Source organism: Aquarana catesbeiana, linkage group LG04 (genome assembly GCF_042186555.1).
Source record: "Aquarana catesbeiana isolate 2022-GZ linkage group LG04, ASM4218655v1, whole genome shotgun sequence".
In the NCBI taxonomy this organism is placed as follows: Eukaryota; Metazoa; Chordata; class Amphibia; order Anura; family Ranidae; genus Aquarana; species Aquarana catesbeiana.
In genome coordinates, this window is record NC_133327.1 from 242,711,250 (window position 1) to 242,731,440 (window position 20,191).

General features: G+C 42.1%; 1 protein-coding gene across 1 annotated transcript in view; it reads right to left on the minus strand.

Moving 5' to 3' along the window:
* The window catches only part of MELTF (melanotransferrin), a 110,620-nt gene that overhangs the window by 59,003 nt on the left and 31,426 nt on the right, over window positions 1-20,191 (minus strand). The window contains exons 3-8 of the mRNA XM_073626324.1: window positions 18,543-18,642; window positions 15,834-16,016; window positions 15,597-15,744; window positions 15,347-15,411; window positions 9,791-9,978; window positions 6,050-6,230 (exon numbers count right to left, since the gene is read on the minus strand). Of these exons, the coding sequence (XP_073482425.1) occupies window positions 6,050-6,230; window positions 9,791-9,978; window positions 15,347-15,411; window positions 15,597-15,744; window positions 15,834-16,016; window positions 18,543-18,642 (865 nt within the window). The remainder of the gene's footprint in view (window positions 1-6,049; window positions 6,231-9,790; window positions 9,979-15,346; window positions 15,412-15,596; window positions 15,745-15,833; window positions 16,017-18,542; window positions 18,643-20,191) is intronic.

Genomic DNA, 20,191 nt, shown 5'->3' on the forward strand with positions numbered 1-20,191 from the left:
TCTGCCTCTGACTGAACCCCCACCACATCTGCCTCTGACTGAACCCCCCACCACATCTGCCTCTGACTGAACCCCCCACCACATCTGCCTCTGACTGAACCCCCCCCACCACATCTGCCTCTGACTGAACCCCTCACCACATCTGCCTCTGACTGAACCCCCACCACATCTGCCTCTGACTGAACCTCCCACCACATCTGCCTCTGACTGAACCCCCACCACATCTGCCTCTGACTGAACCTCCCACCACATCTGCCTTTGACTGAACCCCCACCACGTCTGCCTCTGACTGAACCCCCCCACCACATCTGCCTCTGACTGAACCCCCCCACCACATCTGCCTCTGACTGAACCTCCCACCACATCTGCCTCTGACTGAACCCCCCCACCACTTCTGCCTCTGACTGAACCTCCCACCACATCTGCCTCTGACTAAACCTCCCACCACATCTGCCTCTGACTGAACCCCCCACCACATCTGCCTCTGACTGAACCTCCCACCACATCTGCCTCTGACTGAACCTCCCACCACATCTGCCTCTGACTAAACCTCCCACCACATCTGCCTCTGACTAAACCCCCCACCACATCTGCCTCTGACTGAACCTCCCACCACATCTGCCTCTGACTGAACCTCCAACCACATCTGCCTGTGACTGACCCCCCCCACCACTTCTGCCTCTGACTGAACCTCCCACCACATCTGCCTCTGACTGAACCCCCCACCACATCTGCCTCTGACTGAACCTCCCACCACATCTGCCTCTGACTGAACCTCCCACCACATCTGCCTCTGACTAAACCTCCCACCACATCTGCCTCTGACTAAACCTCCCACCACATCTGCCTCTGACTGAACCTCCCATTACATCTGCCTCTGACTGAACCTCCCACCACATCTGCCTCTGACTGAACCTCCCACAACATCTGCCTCTGACTAAACCCCCCCACCACCACCGCTGCCTCTGACTGAAACCCCCCCCCACCACCACCGCTGCCTCTGACTGAACCTCCCACCACCACATCTGCCTCTGACTAAACCCCTCCTCCCCACCACCGCTGCCTTTGACTGAACCCTCCACCACCACCATCACCACTGCCTCTGACTGAACCCCCCCCCAATCACCACATCTGCCTCTGGCTGAACGCTCACCACTGCTGCCTTAGACTGAACCCCCCCCCCACCACCACTACTGCGGCCTCTGTCTGAACCCCCCCCACCACCATGACCACCAATGTTGCACGTAAAACTGACTTCCTAATAAATGTAATATTTCGTTTTTTATTGTCATGATATAAAATAATGTATATGAGAGCATATAATTCTTGGACCCATGCAGCATGATGTCTTGTTTGGCCCAGCCCTGATTGGAGCAGACAGAATCTGGAGCAGCTGTGCACAGCAACCAGTTAGCTAACACTCTGTTGTACATTGTAATTCTAACTCCTGTATGTTATGTGTTACACTTCTAAACCCTAAAATATGCTATGTTGTACGTTATATGCCTAAACCCTGCATTGTATAAGCTATGTTGTATGTTATTTTCCTGATCGCACTGTATAAGCAAAGTGGAACGTTATACTCCTGATATTTGAACTGTATACGCTATTTCAGATTTTATAGACCTGACCCCTGCACTGTATACGGTATGCTGTACCATACTGTATACTCCTGACCCCTGCACTGTGTATGTTATGTCATACATTATGCTGCTGAACTCTATGTTGTACATTATAAACCTGAACCAAGCATTGTATACATTATTTGTATGTTATACCCCAGACCCCTGCACTGTATATGCTATGTTGTACATAATACCCCTGACCCCTGCACTGTATATACTATGTTGTACCTTATACTTCTAAACCCTGCACTGCATATGCTATGTTGTATGTATAGTTCCCAATTGTCCCTGATTTTGAGGGACTGTCCCTGATTTGGAACAAAGTCCCTCTGTCCCTCTTTCCTCCTCATTTGTCCCTCATTTTGACTGATCTCTATATTTTTGTAAAAAAAATACACTTTTTATCTTTCAAAAAGTGTTTCCCAGTGCTAAAGCTTTCATCCAATTTCTAAATGGCTGCATTTGTAAATTTCAAAAGCCAATATAATATAGTAGTAGTGGTAAAAAAGCACTTGTGGGTTTAAACCGTATTTATCGGCGTATAACACGCACTTTTTTCCCCTTTCCTCAGGGGAAAATCGTGGGTGCGTGTTATATGCCGGTCCCCGACGATCTCCGCTGATTTTTTGCGATCGCGCCGACATACACATCCGAGTGTACAGATTTAAATATGGCGCCGGCGGACTCGGCGGAGCAGGGCGAGCGCCGCCGAGATCGAAGCCGAGATACACATAGCCGAGAGTACTCGGCTCTTCTCGGCTCCCCTCACAGTCACACCCAGTCCCGCCCTATGATGGACATAACACAGGTCCAATGGCGGGACTGGGCGTGACTGTGAGCGGAGCCGAGAGGAGCCGAGTACTCTCGGCTATGTGTATCTCGGCTCCGCCCAGTCCCTTCGACATCGGCGGCGCTCGCTCTTCTCCGCCGAGTCCGCCGACGCCATATTTAAATCTGTACACTCGGATGTGTATGTCGGCGCAATCGCAAACAATCGGCGGGGATTGCAAGGCTGCACTGGGGCAAGGCTGCACTAACAAGACTGCATAGGGGCAAGGCTGCACTAACAAGGCTGCACAGGGGCAAGGCTGCACTAACAAGGCTGCACTGGGACAAGGCTGCAATGAACACTGGGCAACACTGATATGGCTGCACTGACATGGCTGCACTGGGGCAAGGCTGCACTGACAAGGCTGCACTGACATGGCTGCACTGGGGCAAGGCTGCACTGACAAGGCTGCACTGACATGGCTGCACTGACATGGCTGCACTGACATGGCTGCACTGGGGCAAGGCTGCACTGACATGGCTGCACTGGGGCAAGGCTGCACTGACAAGGCTGCACTGAGAAGGCTTCAATGACACTGAGAAGGCTGCAATGATGGGCATTTAAATGCAAGTTTTTTTCCCTTAAACTTACCTCCTAAAAGTTTTTTTCCTTAAAATTCCCTCCTAAACTTGGGGTGCGTGTTATACGCCGGCGCGTGTTATACGCCGATAAATACGGTAATCATTTAATTTTAAGAGGGCATGTCAGGATTGTGTGTCCTATGCCTACATACTTTTGCTAATAGGTGTCCCTCGTTCCCGTCTCAAAAAGTTGGGAGGAAAGGTTGCATGTTGTACTCCTAAAGCCTGCACTGTATACGCAATGTTGGACAATTATGCTGCCCCCATCAGTGTATGGAAAACAAAATTGCTGTTCTGCAACATTCTGCATGTAATAATGAAATTCATGCATGCCATGTTTGGTGAATTCAGCTATCTGGCGAAGACTGTCCATGGTGATTGTCTCGGCTATAATCAGGCCAGGCATAGGTCTCAGGAAGAGTTAGTCACTATTACAATAGGAGTCAGAATAGACATTATTCTCCTGACTCCTAAATTCATATACGCTATGTTGTATGTTTTACTCCTGATCCCTGCACTGTTTACTCTGTGTGGTACGTTACTCCTGCTCTGTATACGCTATGTTACACTGTACATTATACTCATAAGCCCTGCACTTTATAGTCTGTGTTGTACATTATACTCCTGAGCTCTATGCTGTACATTATAGTCCTGAACCCAGTGCTGTATACACTATTTTGTATGTTATTCTTCTCATCACTGCACTGTATACATTATGTTGAATGTTATACTCCTGACCCCTGCACCATATATGCCAAGTTGTGTGTTTTACTCCTGACCCCTGCACTGTATACACTCTGTTGTACATTATACTCCTGACCCCTGCACTATGTTGTATGTTATAGACCTGATCCCTGCACCATATACACAATGTTGTATGTTATACTCCTGACAGCTGCACTATATACGTTAATATTGTACATTGTAGTCCTAACTCCTTCACTTTTTTATGCTTTCTTGCACATCATACTCCTGCCCCCTGCATGGTTTACTCTATGTTGTATATTATAGTCCTTACCCCTGGACCATATATTATGCTCCTGACCCTTTTACTGCATTCACTGTAAACACATGTTCTATATTACACTCCTGACCCCTGTAATCTATATGCCCTGTTGTACAGTATATCGCTGACCACTGCACTTTATGCTCTCAGTTGTAAATTCTGTTTCTAACCCCTGCACTGTTTACACTTTTTATACAATATACACATGACCCCTGTACTGTATACACTTGACACTGCACTGTATACATGTTGTACATTATATGAAGGTAGGAGACAGGGTTCTAACTAGGTTTATTAAACAGGACTTTTTTTTCTCCTACAAGAACATTCAACCTGTCAGCACCCACAATAGAAGTAGCAGTACTCAGCAGAAAAATCATTGTCAAATTATGTTTTCCAAATATTTTATGCCAAATATGTTCAAAGTGTAATTGGTGTTTATCAGTAAATTCTTTGCTAAACAAATAAATAATTTTACTAATGAACATTACCCGTCTTGGTTGTGTTTCTGTGCTTATTATGATAAATCTAACAGTGCTAGGTGGGATTCTTTTCAAAGCTGCTGCAGGTGTATCTTTGAACTACATCTACAACAGCCTTGGCCAAAAGTTTTGAGCATTAAAAAAATATAAATTTTCACAAAGTCTGCTACCTCAGTTTTTATTATGTCAATTTGCATATACTCCAGAATGGTATGAATAGTGATCAGATAAATTGCAATTAATTGCAAAGTCCCTCTTTGCCATGAAAATTAACTTAATTCCATAAAAAAACATTTCTGCTGCATTTGTGAAGAAGGCTTCAGGGCGCCCAAGAACATCCAGCAAGCACCAGGACCATACCCTACAGTTGATTCAGCTGCGGGATCGGGGCACCACCAGTGCAGAGCTTGCTCGGGAATGGCAGCAGGCAGGTGTGAGTACCTCTGAACGCACAGTGAAGCAAAGACTTTTGGATGATGGCCTGATCTCAAGAAGGGCTGCAAAGAAGCCACTTCTCTCCAGAGAAAACATCAGGGACAGACAGATATTCTGCAAAAGGTACAGGGAGTGGGCTGCTAAGGACTTGGGTAAAGCCATTTTCTCTGATGAATCCCCTTTCTGATTGTTTGGGGCCTCCGGAAAAAAACCTTGTCCGGAGAAGAAAAGGTGAGCGCTACCATCAGTCCCATGTCATGCCAACAGTAAAGCATCCCGAGACCAGCATGATGAAGCACCTTGCCATACGGTAAAAGTGATAACTAAGTTGTTAGGATAACAAAACATCGAAATTTTGGGTCCATGACCACAAAACTCCCGAGACCTTAATCCCATTGAGAACTTGTGGTCAATCCTCAAGAGGCGAGTGAACAAACCCCCCCCACACACACACACACACAAATTCTGACAAACTCCAAGCATTGTTTATGCTGCCATCAGTCAGGATGTGGCCCAGACGTTTATTGACAGCATGCCAGGGCGAATCGCAGAAGTCTTGAAAAAGAAGGGTCAACACTGCAAATATTGACTCTTTGCATAAGCTTAATGTAATTGTCAGTAAAGGCCTTTGACACTTATGAAATGCTTGTAATTATACTTCAGTATACAATAATATTAACAAAAAGATCTAAAAACACTGAAGCAGCAGACTTTGTGTAAATTAATATTTGTGTCAGTCTCAAAACTTTTGGCCACAGCTGTGTGGTCACAATCAAAGGCTGGTTCATACCAATATTTTACATTACTGCTTCTGAGAAGCAACAAGAATACTGCAGTGATTGTTACACCATCACAAGCTGGTTTGTTTCAGGATCAGGTTTGCAGGATGAAAAACTGATGAAAGAAACATGTCAAATATTTTCAGCATGTCGAAAATAATACTTATCTTATGGAAAAGCCTTAAGAGTAAAGCATACAATTTAAATTCAATACAGGGCCTTCTGACCATCTCCAGCATAAAAATATTATAAGCACATTTGAAAATTTAAGAAGCTGTCTGTGCATTGGCTGAAATGAAACAACATCCTTACTGTCTGGATCACAGTCTATTCCTGTCATTGCTTGCAGGAATTCATCACCAAGCCAGGCTTGATAAGTCTGATTAGAGATAAGTCGAAGTTCTGTTGTGGCATCTCTGAAGATTAGATTACTGCCATTATAGGCAGAAGAATCAAACATCTTGAAACCAGAACTAAAGTCATTGTATTTTTGCTGTAGGAAGAACAAGAATATATTCCATTGTATAAAACTATAAAAATATAATATAATATAATATAATATGATATATTGGCTTTCTTTTCTGTTACATATAAGTATTCATAAGTTGTTACCCCGTGGACACAAAACCCACAAACAAAATTATTTGGAATTTTAATTTCATGTATTTTCACAAATTAGTAAATAAGGTTAAATTGGAAAAAAATTACATTTTTTTTCCATATACCTTACAAATTAAAAAACGAAAATGCCTGATTGCATGTATTCACTTTCCTTTGTTCTCTAACTGCTAAATAAGCTCTGGTGATATCAGTTGCCTCCAGAAGTCACATGGTTAGTTGTAAGATGTCCACCCGTGTGCAGTTAAAAAGCTTAAAATACATGTTTTGTTTTTTTTTGAATTGACATCATTTGTTAACAAACACATTTAAACAAACAGCGCCATTTTTTATGTTTTACTACTGAGTGGTGTAGCTGTCAACCTTGTTGTACCTACGGCCAAGGAATCCCCAGATGGCCATGGTTTGGAATTCATTTAAAAACTAAATTATATAAAAGAAAAGAATAAAAATAAAAAACAAAAAACAAAACAAGAAGCACCATGAGCAGCAAATAGCTTTTGTAATAAAAATTTGATGAAGCACCAATCAAAATTGAAATATTAGGCTTCATTCGAACATACATGGGTGTTTTTGTTGAGCCACTCATTTGGTGCATCAAGACATGGTGCAGTGCATTGCTCATTCAATTTTAAAAGGCCCTCAATGCACCAAAATATGTACTAGCCTCATTTAAGTGACCGCAAGTTTTCCAAATTATGAGCATACATAGCCTGTTACAAGGATTATAACACATATGCATAGGTGTGAATAGACCATCAAAACATATTCCAGATTCTGACCACCCCCAGGCCCAGAGCACTTCTAAACTCAGTAAAAAAAGGCTTTTAAGAATATTAAACAACACAACTGCCTAAAACAATCTGGGTAAGTAGGGCATTAGCCAGAGAAGCCAAAGGTAAAGCATAAGGAGCTGCAGAGATTCACAACTGAAATATAGCAAACCATCCATGGGTAACCTTCATATAACCCAAACTCTGCACAATGCTGGACTTTATTGAAAAAGGCAAAAAGTGAGCAATTGCTGCAAAAATAAATATATTAAATCCTATATGACATCTGTGAAATGCAGAAAATGTGCAAAAAATGTTTTTTGGTTTGATGAGAACACCACAGAATGTTTTGTTATAACATAAAAACACTATGGGGTCCATTTACAAAGCAATGGCATTATCTTATCACAGCCATACCACTGTGTAGCTTACAGTATACTGTTCTTTGGGACCCTCAGGCCAGGCTCACACCTATGCGAAACCCTGCATCCAATTTGTATAGCAGGAGAATGTGACTCCGTTTCAGGGCCGAATTCAGGCAAAGATTTGGCCCTGATTCGTCCCTGAACCGGAGAATGGGGACGCACAGCATTCCACTGCAATCTGCAGCCGGTTCCAGTGCGACAGCCACTGAGGACAGCCGGGTCACATCACCTGTCAAACCCGTGGTACCAGCCTCTCCTCTAATCAGAGTTAGCTCTGCAGCGTAAAGTGGACAGAACTCCCTGAGACACCACAGAGTCTGCACTACATGTTGCATTTTATGAATATTATGCAAATTGCAGTAATATTGCAGTGTTCAGCAGATAGCAGTATATAAATAGGCCCCTCTGTGTAGTTCAATGCCACTACAGGTTTTCATGTTAAGAACACCATCCCTACACTGAAGCACAGTGGTGACAGAATCACAAAGTGGGGATGCTAGGGACTGGGAAAGTAATCAAGACCAGTGTAAGATGGATAACTCCAAATACATGGTCAGTTTAAAAGTTTCTGACTGTTATGCCGTGTACACACGAGCGAACTTTCTGGCAACTTGAGTCTGCCGGACAATCCGACCGTGTGTAGGCTCCGGCGGACTTTTGAATGTGACTCAGGTGCGACTGGACTAGAAAAGGAAGTCAATCTTGCGCTTTTATCGGCGAGATTGACACCTTGCGAGCCCCGCCGCGGGTCATACCAGGCCCTTAGGTCTGGTATGGATTTTAAAGGGAAGCCCCCTATGCCGAAAAAACGGCATGGGGTCCCCCCTAAAATCCATACCAGACCCCGATCCGAGCACGCAGCCCGGCCGGTCAGGAAAGGGGGTGGGGACGATAACTCCAAATACATGGTCAGTTTAAAAGTTTCTGACTGTTATGCCACGTACACACGAGCGGACTTTCCGGCATACTTGGTGCGGCGGACCAGAGTCTGCCGGACAATCCGACCGTGTGTAGGCTCCGGCGGACTTTTCCAGCGGACTTTTTCCCAAAAGCCTGCCGGACCTAGATTTGAAACAAGTTTTAAATCTTTCCGTCGGACTCAGTTTCTGGCGGAAAGTCCGCTCGTCTGTGTGCTGGTCCGACGGAAAGCCCGCTCGTGTGTATGCTGGTCCAACGGAACAGATACGACGCGAGGGCAGGGTATTGCATTTCGCGCTCACTGCAATAGGAAAAACAAATGTTCTTATTGCGGCGAGCGCGGGGCATACCAGGCCCTTAGGTCTGGTATGGATTTTAAAGGGAAGCCTCCCTACGCCAAAAAAACACCTTTAAGTTGGCCATACACTGATATTTGTCTGGTTTATCAGTAACCGACTGGATTATGATCAGTGTTCGGCAGTACCCTCTCAACAGAAGTTGACCCTTTGATCAACTTCTGTCAAAGGAACATTTTAGAAAATATTTCTAAATAGCTTCAGCGGCTGATCAGTGTATTGTGACAGCAGCGAGTGCAGCTGTCTGAGTACATTGTCCCAAGGGGGGGGGGAGATTCCTCCATGCACCTTGTTTTTGGTTGAACAAAAAAAAAATTGCAGTGTGCATGGCCAGCTTTAGAGGTATGTTGTGTAAATTTAGAAGTAAATACACAATTTTATTGGAAGTAACAATTAAAAAAATAGATATGTCAGATGGAATGGATACATACACAAAGTACTGTATCTTCCTAACTTGCACTGTTTGCATTCAGCAGGCTGAACCTCCTTCCTGCAGACTGCACCTATGTGCTTGGTCCTTATAGACATCTATCAGACTGTCTGGGCATGTGTTGCCTGGGAAGGCGCAACCAATGCAAATTTTACAAGCATGATAAAAACAGTGCAGGTAAGTATTCATATGGAGAGGGGTGGTACTTTAGGTCCAGGCTAAATCCACTTTGTCTCAGAGTGTCCTTATCCTTTAATACTTCATACAATATTACCTTTACTAAACTAACCTCTAAAGAATAAGCGAAAGTTCTTCTGTACTAAATTCAACACTCAATGATAATTAGTCAAGCCTAACAGGTATCAATTATGTATTTTGAATAAAATTAACTAACCTACTAAGGTTGATATCTATAAACTCGAAAAAACAGCCAGTCAAGTTTTTACTTGATCTATATTACTGCATTGATTCAAATTTGTGCAAAATAAGAAACATATAAAAGCTATAGCTACTTATATGAAAGGCTTCTCTACCTGTCCTTCATGCAGAGTCTTGTAAATAAGAGAAGCGTCCACATCAGGTCTCACTATAACCGCTCGAGCAGGAACCCGGGCTAGGTTGCACTCCCTCCATTTGCTAACAGGTGCTCGGGTACCATCCCGACACAGCAGTTCGTAGTCCGTAGATAAGACATCCCTTGCCCAGTCATCAGGGTTTATGCCTATAGAATATTTATTAAATAACACTTATATTAATACACACAATGGCATCCTTTTCAAGGAATATTCAATCCCAATCAATAGCTACACAATTGGACTTGCATTTCACTCATCAAATTTCTAATGCACTCTCCAACCAATAATTCAGATAGTTGCATGGATAGGTTCATTGAGAAAATGTGTCATTCATACAACTGTTATATATCCAGTCTTGTGATTTATTGTATATATTTTAAATCATACATTTTTGCCACTCTACCTCAATGTGTGGAAAACCAGCTACCTAAATCCTGCAGCTCCTCAGTTTTCTGTGTTACCTTCCATCAATCTTATCTATTGGGGTACATTCCCACCAGTCTCAACATGTACACTGTAGGATTTGTTAGAAAATTAGAGATTCTCTATAGAGTGTTGCTTCTGTCAGCATTTTAGAGGAACCGATGTATTACATTTACATTTGAATATGGTTTACCTTCATTACTGCTAATGTTTCACTGATGCTTCTCAGCCTCTCAAATAGTATGCATCTTTCACACAGCGAGTGTTTGTACAAATTTGTTTTCTAGCACAGGTGACAATGTCTGCACCCCTTTTAAGATGAAATGCAAGCAACATGCCTTGCCTTTTTGCTTGTTGTATTTCCCAAAGCAATATGGCAAGGATGATAAAACAAATAATAAAGAGGTAGTGCTAAAATCAAAAACAACAACAACAGTCTAATTCAATAATCAAAATACATCAAAGCATACCGCAAAGACTTCAGTGAGCCCTTGTATAAGGGTGAGTGAAGGGTTAAATCGTGGTACCATATAAATACAAAGAGAAGTTCAGAATGCCAAATTAATATTCCAGATGGATTTTTTTTTAATTTCTACAGTGCATCCAGAAAGTATTCACAGAGCTTCACCTTTTAACATTTTGTTATGTTACAGCCTTATTCCAAAATTGATTAAATTAATTAATTTCCTCAAAATTCTACAAACAATACCCCATAATGACAACGTGAAAGAAGTTTGTTTAAAATCATTGCAAATTTATTAACAATAAAAAAAATCAAAAAAATCAAATGTACATAAGTATTCACAGCCTTTGCCATGATACTCAAAATTGAGCTCAGGTGCATCCTGTTTCCACTGATCATCCTTGAGGTGTTTGTACAACTTGAGTTCACCTGTGGTAAATTCAGTTGATTGGACATAATTTGGAAAGGCACACACCTGTCTATATAAGGTCCCACAGTTAACGGTGCATGTCAGAGCACAAACAAAGCCATGAAGTCCAAGGAATTGTCTGTAGACCTCCGAGACAGGATTGTATGGAGGCACAGATCTGGGGAAGGGTACAGAAAGATTACTGCAGCATTAAATGTCCCAATGAGCACAGTGGCCTTCATTCGTAAATAGAAGAAGTTTGGAACCACCAGGACTCTTCCTAGAGCGGGCTGCGATCGGGGGAGAGTGCGATCGGGGGAGAAGGACCTTGGTCAGGGAGGTGACCAAGAGCCCGATGGCCACTCTGACAGAACTCTAGTGTTTCTCTGTGGAGAGAGGAGAACCTTCCAGAAGAACAACCATCTCTGCAGCACTCCAACAATCAGATCTGTATGGTAGAGTGGCCAGGTGCACTATATACGTTATGTTGTACATTGTAGTCCAAACTCTTGCACTGTATATGCTTTGTTGCACATCACACTCCTGCCCCCTGCACAGTTTACTCGTATGTCGTATATTATAGTCCTTACCCCTGGACTAAATGTTATGCTCCTGACCCTTTCACTGCATTCACTATAATGTACACTGTAAAAACATGTTCTATATTACACTCCTGACCCCTGCAATCTATATGCCCTGTTGTACAGTATATCGCTGACTACTGCACTTTATACCCTCAGTTGTAAATTCTGTTCCAAACCCCTGCACTGTTTACACTTTTTATACAATATACACATGACCCCTGTACCGTATACACTTGACACTGCACTGTATACATGTTGTACATTATATTAAGATAAGAGACAGGGTCCTAACTAGGTTTATTACACAGGACTTTTTTGTCACCTACAAAAACATTCAACCTGTCAGCAGCCACAACAGAAGTAGCAGTACTCAGCAGAAAATTAATTGTCAAATTATGTTTTCTAAATATTTTATGCCAAATGTGTTCACAGTGTAATTGGTGTTTATTACTGTATTCTCTGTAAAAGCTGGGAACTGCCCCACTTTAAATGGACAGCTAAACAAATACATACATAATTTTACTAATGAACAATACCCTCTTGCCTGTGTCTCTGTGCTTATTTGATAAATCTAACAGTGCTAGGTGGAATTCTTTTCGAAGCTGCTGCAGGTGTATCTTTGAACTACATCTACTACACCTACAGCCTTGGCCAAAAGTTTTGAGAATGACACAAATTTTACATTTTCACAAAGTCTGCTGCCTCAGTTTTTATAATGGCAATTTGCATATACTCCAGATTGTTATGAAGAGTGATCAGATAAATTGCAATTATTTGCAAATTCCCTCTTTGCCAATGAAAATTAACTTAATCCCATAAAAAAAAAAAATTTCCACTGTATTTGTGAAGAAGACTTCAGGGTGCCCAAGAAAGTCCAGCAAGCACCAAGACCATCTCCGACAGTTGATTCAGCCGTAGGATCGGGGCACCACCAGTGCAGAGCTTGCTCAGGTATAGCAACAGGCAGGTGTGAGTACCTCTGAACGCACAGTGAAGCAAAGACTTTTGGATGATGGCCTGGTTTCAAGAAGGGCTGCAAAGAAGCCACTTCTCTCCAGGAAAAACATCGGGGACAGACTGATATTCTGCAAAAGGTATAGGGATTGGACTGCTGAGGACTGGGGTAAAGTATATTTCTCTGATGAATCCCCTTTCTGATTGTTTGGGGCCTCCAGAAAAAACCTTTTCCAGTGAAGAAAAGGTGAGCGCTACCATCAGTCCTGTGTCATGCCAACAGAAAAGCATCCTGAGACCATTCATGTGTGGGGTTGCTTCTCAGCCAAGGGAGTGAGCTCACTCACAATTTTGCCTAAGAACACAGCCATGAATAAAGAATGGTACAGAAACATCCACTGAGAGCAACTTCTCCCAACCATCCAAGAACAGTTTGGTGATGACCAAGACATTGTCCAGTGGCCAGGCGGAAGCCACTTCTCAGTTAAAGTGGTTGTAAACCCACTCCACTAACAAAAAAAAAATCTGCAAGACAAAGAAATAATGAGCTAGTATGCATATTATGCTAGTATGCATTATGAATTACACACCTTAGCTCCCGGAGTTATTTCTGGGTATTGCGGGCTCCGGCGCTGTGATTGGCCTGAGCCGAGATTATGCCTCTTCCGCACATGCGTGCGGGAGCCACCGGTAAGGGCACGTCAGATGAAGCAATGGCACAAACGAGCCGTCGCTTCAGTGCGCATGTGCCGATGTTTTAGGAGATATCCAGGGTAGCTACAGGTAAGCCTTATTATAGGCTTACCTGTAGTAAAAAGTGGATTGTAAGGGTTTACAACCACTTTAAAGGCACATGACAGCCCGCCTGGAGTTTGCCAAAAGGCACCTGAAAGACTCTCAGACCATGAGAAACAAAATTCTCTGGTCTAAATAAACAAAGATTGAACTCTTTGGCCTGAATGACAAGCGTTGTGTCTGGAAGAAACAAGGCACCACTCATCACCTGGCCAATAACATCCCTACAGTGAAGCATAGTGGTGGCAGCATCTTGCTGTGGGGATGTTTTTCAGCGGCAGGAACTAGCAGACTAGTCAGGATCGAGGGAAAGATGAATGCAGCAATGTACAAAAGACATGCAAGATGAAAACCTGCTCTAGAGCGCTCTGAACCTCAGACTGGGGCGAAGGTTGATCTTCCAACAGGACAACAACCCTAAGCACATAGCCAAGATAACAAAGGAGTGGCTACGGGACAACTCTGTGAATGTCCTTGAGTGGCCCAGACTTGAACATCTCTGAAGAGATATGAAAATGGCTGTGCACCGATGCTCCCCATCCAACCTGATGGAGCTTGACAGGTCTTGCAAGTAAGAATGGGAGAAACTGCCCAAAAATAGGTGTGCCAAGCTTGTAGCATCATACTCAAAAAGACCCAAGGCTGTAATTGGTGCCAAAGGTGCTTTAACAAAGTATCAAGCAAAGTGTGTGAATACTTATGTACATGTGATTTTTTTTTTAATTTTAATAAATTTGCAAAAATTTCAAACAAGCTTCTATCACATTGTAAATATGGGGTATTGTTTGTTGAATTTCGAGGAAAATAATTAATTGAATCCATTTTGGAATAAAGCTGTAACATAATAAAATGTCTCCCCTTTCTTTTTTTCCCACACCCACCCTCCTTCGTTCTTTTTTTCCTTTCCCATCCACACACACACTTCCAACCTCATCCCCACACATCCCTTGCACTGACACACCCCTCCCCCTCCCAGTCCCTTGAAGTGCATATTTTCTTTATTCCAAAAGTTTTATTCCATCCATTCAGATACCAGTCCATTGACTTGTTATCCCCCCTAGTCTCCACGGGGGACCCCCTGGTGACGTCCTTTGCTCTGTGCATGCCGGGTGCTGGTAAGCAGCTCTGCTCTGCCCCCATGTATATGCTGCATTGATATGATTATATGTATTATCATTACTACTTGGTCAATTGTTTTGTTATTGATCACTTGTCAAGCAAATTACAGATATTCTGTAAAACTAATTGAGATGTTATCCACGATCAACTATCCCACTGTGATCTTCCCCGTTTGGGGACCATTATTTTGGTGATACTCATGGACTGTTACCATGCTTTTAATCTGTTTTTGGTTATTTGCCATGTCTTATTAATTATGTACTAATAAACTTTTATATATTTCTTTACATACTTGCTTATCTCTATTCTAGTTTTACCTGTACCGAAATAGTCCAAATGCCCCTTTTCTCTAAGGTAGCTTGGTTGGGGACCAGGCTCCCCTTTCTTATATCTCTAAATTCCTGGATGATGGTACAAAATTTTACATATTTTCTATTACTATTATTATTTTTGAAGGCTATATTTATTTCTCTATAATAAAATGTGGAAAAAGTGGAGCAATGTGAAAACTTTCCAGATGCACTGTATATCAGCAACATTACAACACCATTTCACAGGCACGGCAGCCTTCTTTATCAAGGTGACAAATTTTAATTTTATTCAATAATCAGACACATTTTCCCACAGACTTTGTTTTCCTCCAGTTGGACATCGTACCCTTGACTTCCCTGGGCTCTAACCCCACCCCACTCCAGATTCTTCCATACTAACTCAGCTGGGAAAGAAAAATGGCCTTTAGACTCACAAGAAAAAAATATATTACTTGCCATCAGTGTTGTCATGCACCGTGCTGTGTTTTACAAAAGCCACATCTCCACTTTCAACCAGACACCTAGACAAGACAAATAAGAAAAAAGACATATGGCCAATGGCTACGATAATAGATCAGTTACCATGCACCCAAGTATTGTCTTTTGAGACCAAAAGTAAAAATAAAACTAATTTAAAATTACTTATAATTGATATGCTGCTTGAAGACCAATAAATATCCAGTATTTACATCACATCTGTACATACCTAAAAGCCCCATTATAATCTTGGTACAACTCTGTCGCATTGTTTAGACGCATGTAATGACCAGCTCCCTTGCACAGCTCACACAACGAAGGATATAAAGCTTTGTCAGCTCCAGGCACGCAACTTCTGGAAAAGAAGCTGGCCACTCCTATAGACACCACATGTTAAGTTTTGAACACATTTCATTTATAATCATAGAAATAGTAAAGCAGTGCTAGAAAAAGAACTTGCTCTTACCTTTCTGAATATCACAGGCCATAGCAGACATTCTTCCACTGTCAATAAGAAAGCCAATGGGCACATTCCATCCAGCAGTCTTCTGGAGGCCAGTATGACAAGATTTGGTGCCTTTCAAACTATTTATTGTGATAGTGGAGTTCTTCCTAACAACAGCCACAGCATAGTATGAGGTGCCCATACCTGGTAATCATAATGCACACCTTTAATTACACCCATAGAAGTGTAATAATATAAAAATGATTTTTAACTCCTCAGGAAAACAAATATCCTAAAGGTGCCTCTAGACATACGAACATTCCCTTAGTCCTTTTGACCCATCCCATGACCATTGTTAGGAGACAAAGCAGATGGCCAAGAGATAAGCCAATCCCAACTCCCTCTTGTATAAGACAAACATGCATATTTGTAAGTAATCTTTAGTAAGTACTAAGTTTGGTGGCCAAACGAGTATCCCTGAGCATTTGAGGTCTACAGTCAATTCAAAGTGATTTTTTAGAAAATAAAAACAACCCTTCACAAAGTTTTTGGAATTAGTTCTTAGTCTGGAGTCTAGCAACCTAGGTCTTGTTGTTATTTTTATCCCTTGCAGATGTAATCTGTAACTGCAGCTCCCAGTTTAGTACATAGAAGAGTCCAAGCCATTCAGCAATATCTGTACTCTTTCAACAATTATTTTAAAGCAACATTTATTTTTAAAGTGTAAATTCAAAGTTTTGGTTCATTAGTTTTTTTTCCTTTAAAATCTGAGAACATAAAGTGACCTAGCAGTTGTATAACAGGGCATTGCATTTTTAATGCTGTTACCTAGGGATCCACTACAAGTCCTATGAAAATGCTACATTTCTGAGTACATGGTAAACTTGCATACTCCCTTTGCTTTGTGTCACAGTGCTGTTGCTATGCCTAACCATTGTTACATGAGGGTGTGTCCAGCCATATGCAAAGTCAGTATTTGAGTCTATAGGGTCTGTAGCAATAGGTTCAATGGGTTTGGGGATTAACCACTTCACGCCCTTCCTGACCGGGCCATTTTTTGCGATACGGCACTGCGTTGCTTTAACTGACAATTGTGTGGTTGTGCGACGCTGTACCCAAACATTGACGCTCTTTTTTCCCACAAATAGAGCTTTCTTTTAGTGGTATTTGATCACCTCTGCGGTTTTTATTTTTTGCGCTATAAACAAAAAAAGATTGTAATAAATATCCCAAAAAAATATATAAAAAAAAACGAATTTCTTCATCAGTTTAGGCCAGTATGTATTCTTCTACATAAATAAATAAAAAATTGCAAAAAGTGTATATTGATTGGGTTGAAAGTTATATCGTCAACAAAATAGAGGATAGATTTATGGCATTTTTATTATTTTTTTTTTTACTAGTAATGGCGACCATCTGCGATTTTTATTGGGACTGCGACATTGCGGCGGACAGATCAGACACTTTTTCCACTATTTTGTGACCAGTGACATTTATACAGTGATCAGAGCTATAAATAGCCATTGATTACTGTATAAATGTCACTGGTTGGAAAGGGGTTAACACTGGGGGGCGATCAAGGGGTTAAATGTGTGTCCTAGGAAGTGATTCTAACTGGGGGGGATGGGACTGGCTGGGTGAGGAGCCCGATCGTTGTTCCTAAGCAATAGGAACAAAAGATCGCTTTCCTCACCTTCTCAGGAGCAATCGCAGGTGCCGATGGACATCGCAGCTGCCGTCCATGCGCACGGGCTCCTACGTTACACGGCGGGCGTGCACTCCTTAAAGCGCCCACCGTGCAGCTATGGCAATTCCTGCAGGAGTGCCATTCCATGAATCGATGGCAGGTGGTCGGCATCGGCAAGCGGTAAAATAGGAACCCTAAACACACAAATAGGGCACCAGAGAGCATCTGCCATAAAACTACTGAGTTGTTTTGGTTGACCCCACAACAGGTTTATTTAAAGTATATGTGAACCCCTACCTTGTAAAACAACCCATTCAGTTTAAAATAGAAATGAGGGGAAAACATTTATACTTTGAATGTTTAAATGGGGAACTGACTCATTATTTTAATTCAGTCCCCTGGAAAAAAAACGAAAAAAATGAATCATGTATGGCCTGTATTACCCAAGTTGAGAATGCAATCATTGCCAAGCAAGAACAATCTCAGATCAGTTTTAGTGACAATTCATATGTCTAAGGATACCAGAAAACAAATGACCTTGGAGGAAATATTGAATAATTCTGTTGGATGTTTGATCAATATTTTTTATTCCATGTACTAGGGCAGGGGTCTCCAAACTTTTCCAACAAAGGGACAGTTTTTTGTGCTTTAGACTTTAGGAGGGCCGTATTGTGGCCAGCAGGGGCAGAAAATGTCCCGGGCCCAGCATCAGTGAGAATATATATGGCCTCAGGGTTGGTGGTCGGGTGGAGTCGTGCCCCTATTAGTAGGAGAAATAGTATCCCATCACTGGTATCAGAGGAAGAAATAGTGCCCTCTTGTTGGCTGTCAGTGGGAGGAATAGTGCCTCATATCAGAGGGAGAAATAGTGCCCCAAGGGCCGGATAAAGGCAAGCAAATGGCCACAGTTTGGAGACTCCTGTATGCCAATGAAAAATGTATATGTTTGCCTTCCAAGCAAACTCATAGTTGATATAAGCATACAACCCCAGGTTATTCAAGTGTCTGCCTGAATACACTTGGCATAATGTTCAAACACCTACCTTGATCATATACCTCTGCCACCACTGGCTTTAAATTATACTGTTTTCCAGATTGGTATATTAAATTACCATCAACAACTACTGCATCTGCCAAATTATCCTGTATGAGACAAGAAGATTATACATCAATTTATCATCTATATAAGCTTGGATTTTCATTCATATCAGCATACAAAGTTTCAATTTTACAAAGAGAACTGCTAAACTATTGTTGATACAAAATTGTATTCTTTGAAAGGAAGTGACTAGTATTAAGAGAACAAGATCATAAAAGTCGCCATTAATTTTTATAGTGCATGAACCTCATGTCTTAAGTAGTATGATCAGTAAGGTCCCATTCACACTTGCCAATGCGCAATTGCTGCAATTCTACTTGTGATTCCAAAGCACGTGGCAATCGGTGCAAAACATGCACTGTGCGATTGGGTGCCACTCCCTGGAGTGTCCCTGGAGTCCCTGCTGTTATCTGTTGTTACTTGCTGCCTTTGCAGCTTAAGAGGGAGTGGCTGGAGCTGGTAATTTATTGCTTAAAATGTATGTTAACCCAAAATTTCAGTTTTTATATATGTGTGTGTGTGTTTTCGCCTGTGGATGTCAGTATATAAACCTTCTCTTTTGATATTATTGACTGATTTCAAACTGACCACATCAAGCATGGAAGCAGATCCATGCTGGTGTGATCAAGTTTTATATTGGAGCTTCCTGTGCCTATATCTTCTATAGTCAGTATGGCAGAGGTTAGGTTCAATTAGGTTTTTGGCTCTTCTGTATCCAGTGGAGTAGTGATCTGTTTCTTTTTGGTCTGGTCAGGTATCCCTAAGCATAGTGGTTGTGTACACTGGCCTGTCTCTGGAAGAAGCTTTCAGACGGATCCTTTTCATCACAGGAGAATATTGCTTGGAAGCTGATAGGCAACAGGTGTAAAAAATGACCGGGAAAGGGGAAGGGGACAGTAGAAAGAGACCGTGGAGTTCTGGAAAAGAATTCTTCAACGAGGAACACACAGGTAATAGAAATTACAAAATAGAATTCTTTGTTTATAAACAATTCCACCCACAATATAACGATACATCAATTACTTCCACCAATGTTTAGAAATAGTTACAAAGTATACAAATCGACAGACACACACCACACACACACACACACACACACACACACACCCCTGATAGGCAACAGGTGCCCTTGGACATTGTGAGTAGGACTCTTGCTTAAGATTCCAGGTGTGCATGGGTTTAGGGGGTTGAATTCCAGTAGTTGCTGCAAAGGAGTCTACTCATAAGGAGTCTCAGATTAACTGGTTAACCCTTGTGCCTCCAATCAAAGCTGCCACTAGAGGATTTGTGTTTAAGGAACTGTTCCCCTGTTTTAGTTTCGGAGTATTCTGCACCCCATCCCTCTTTCCTGTTGAGTGTTGCAATAAATTCACTGAAAATACATTTCTTAGACTGAGCCTGTGTTGTCAGAGTGCATGGAACTGGTATATGGGTTGGTGATGCAACTGCAATAAAAAAAATGTCCCCGAGTCAGTGATGTCAGTAGTGTCTCACTACAAAGCTCCTCCCCCACACCTCAGTATAGTGCTTTTTCCTCAACTCTGACCCCCCCACCCAGCACATTTGGCACCAGGGGTATGTAACCCCCCCCCC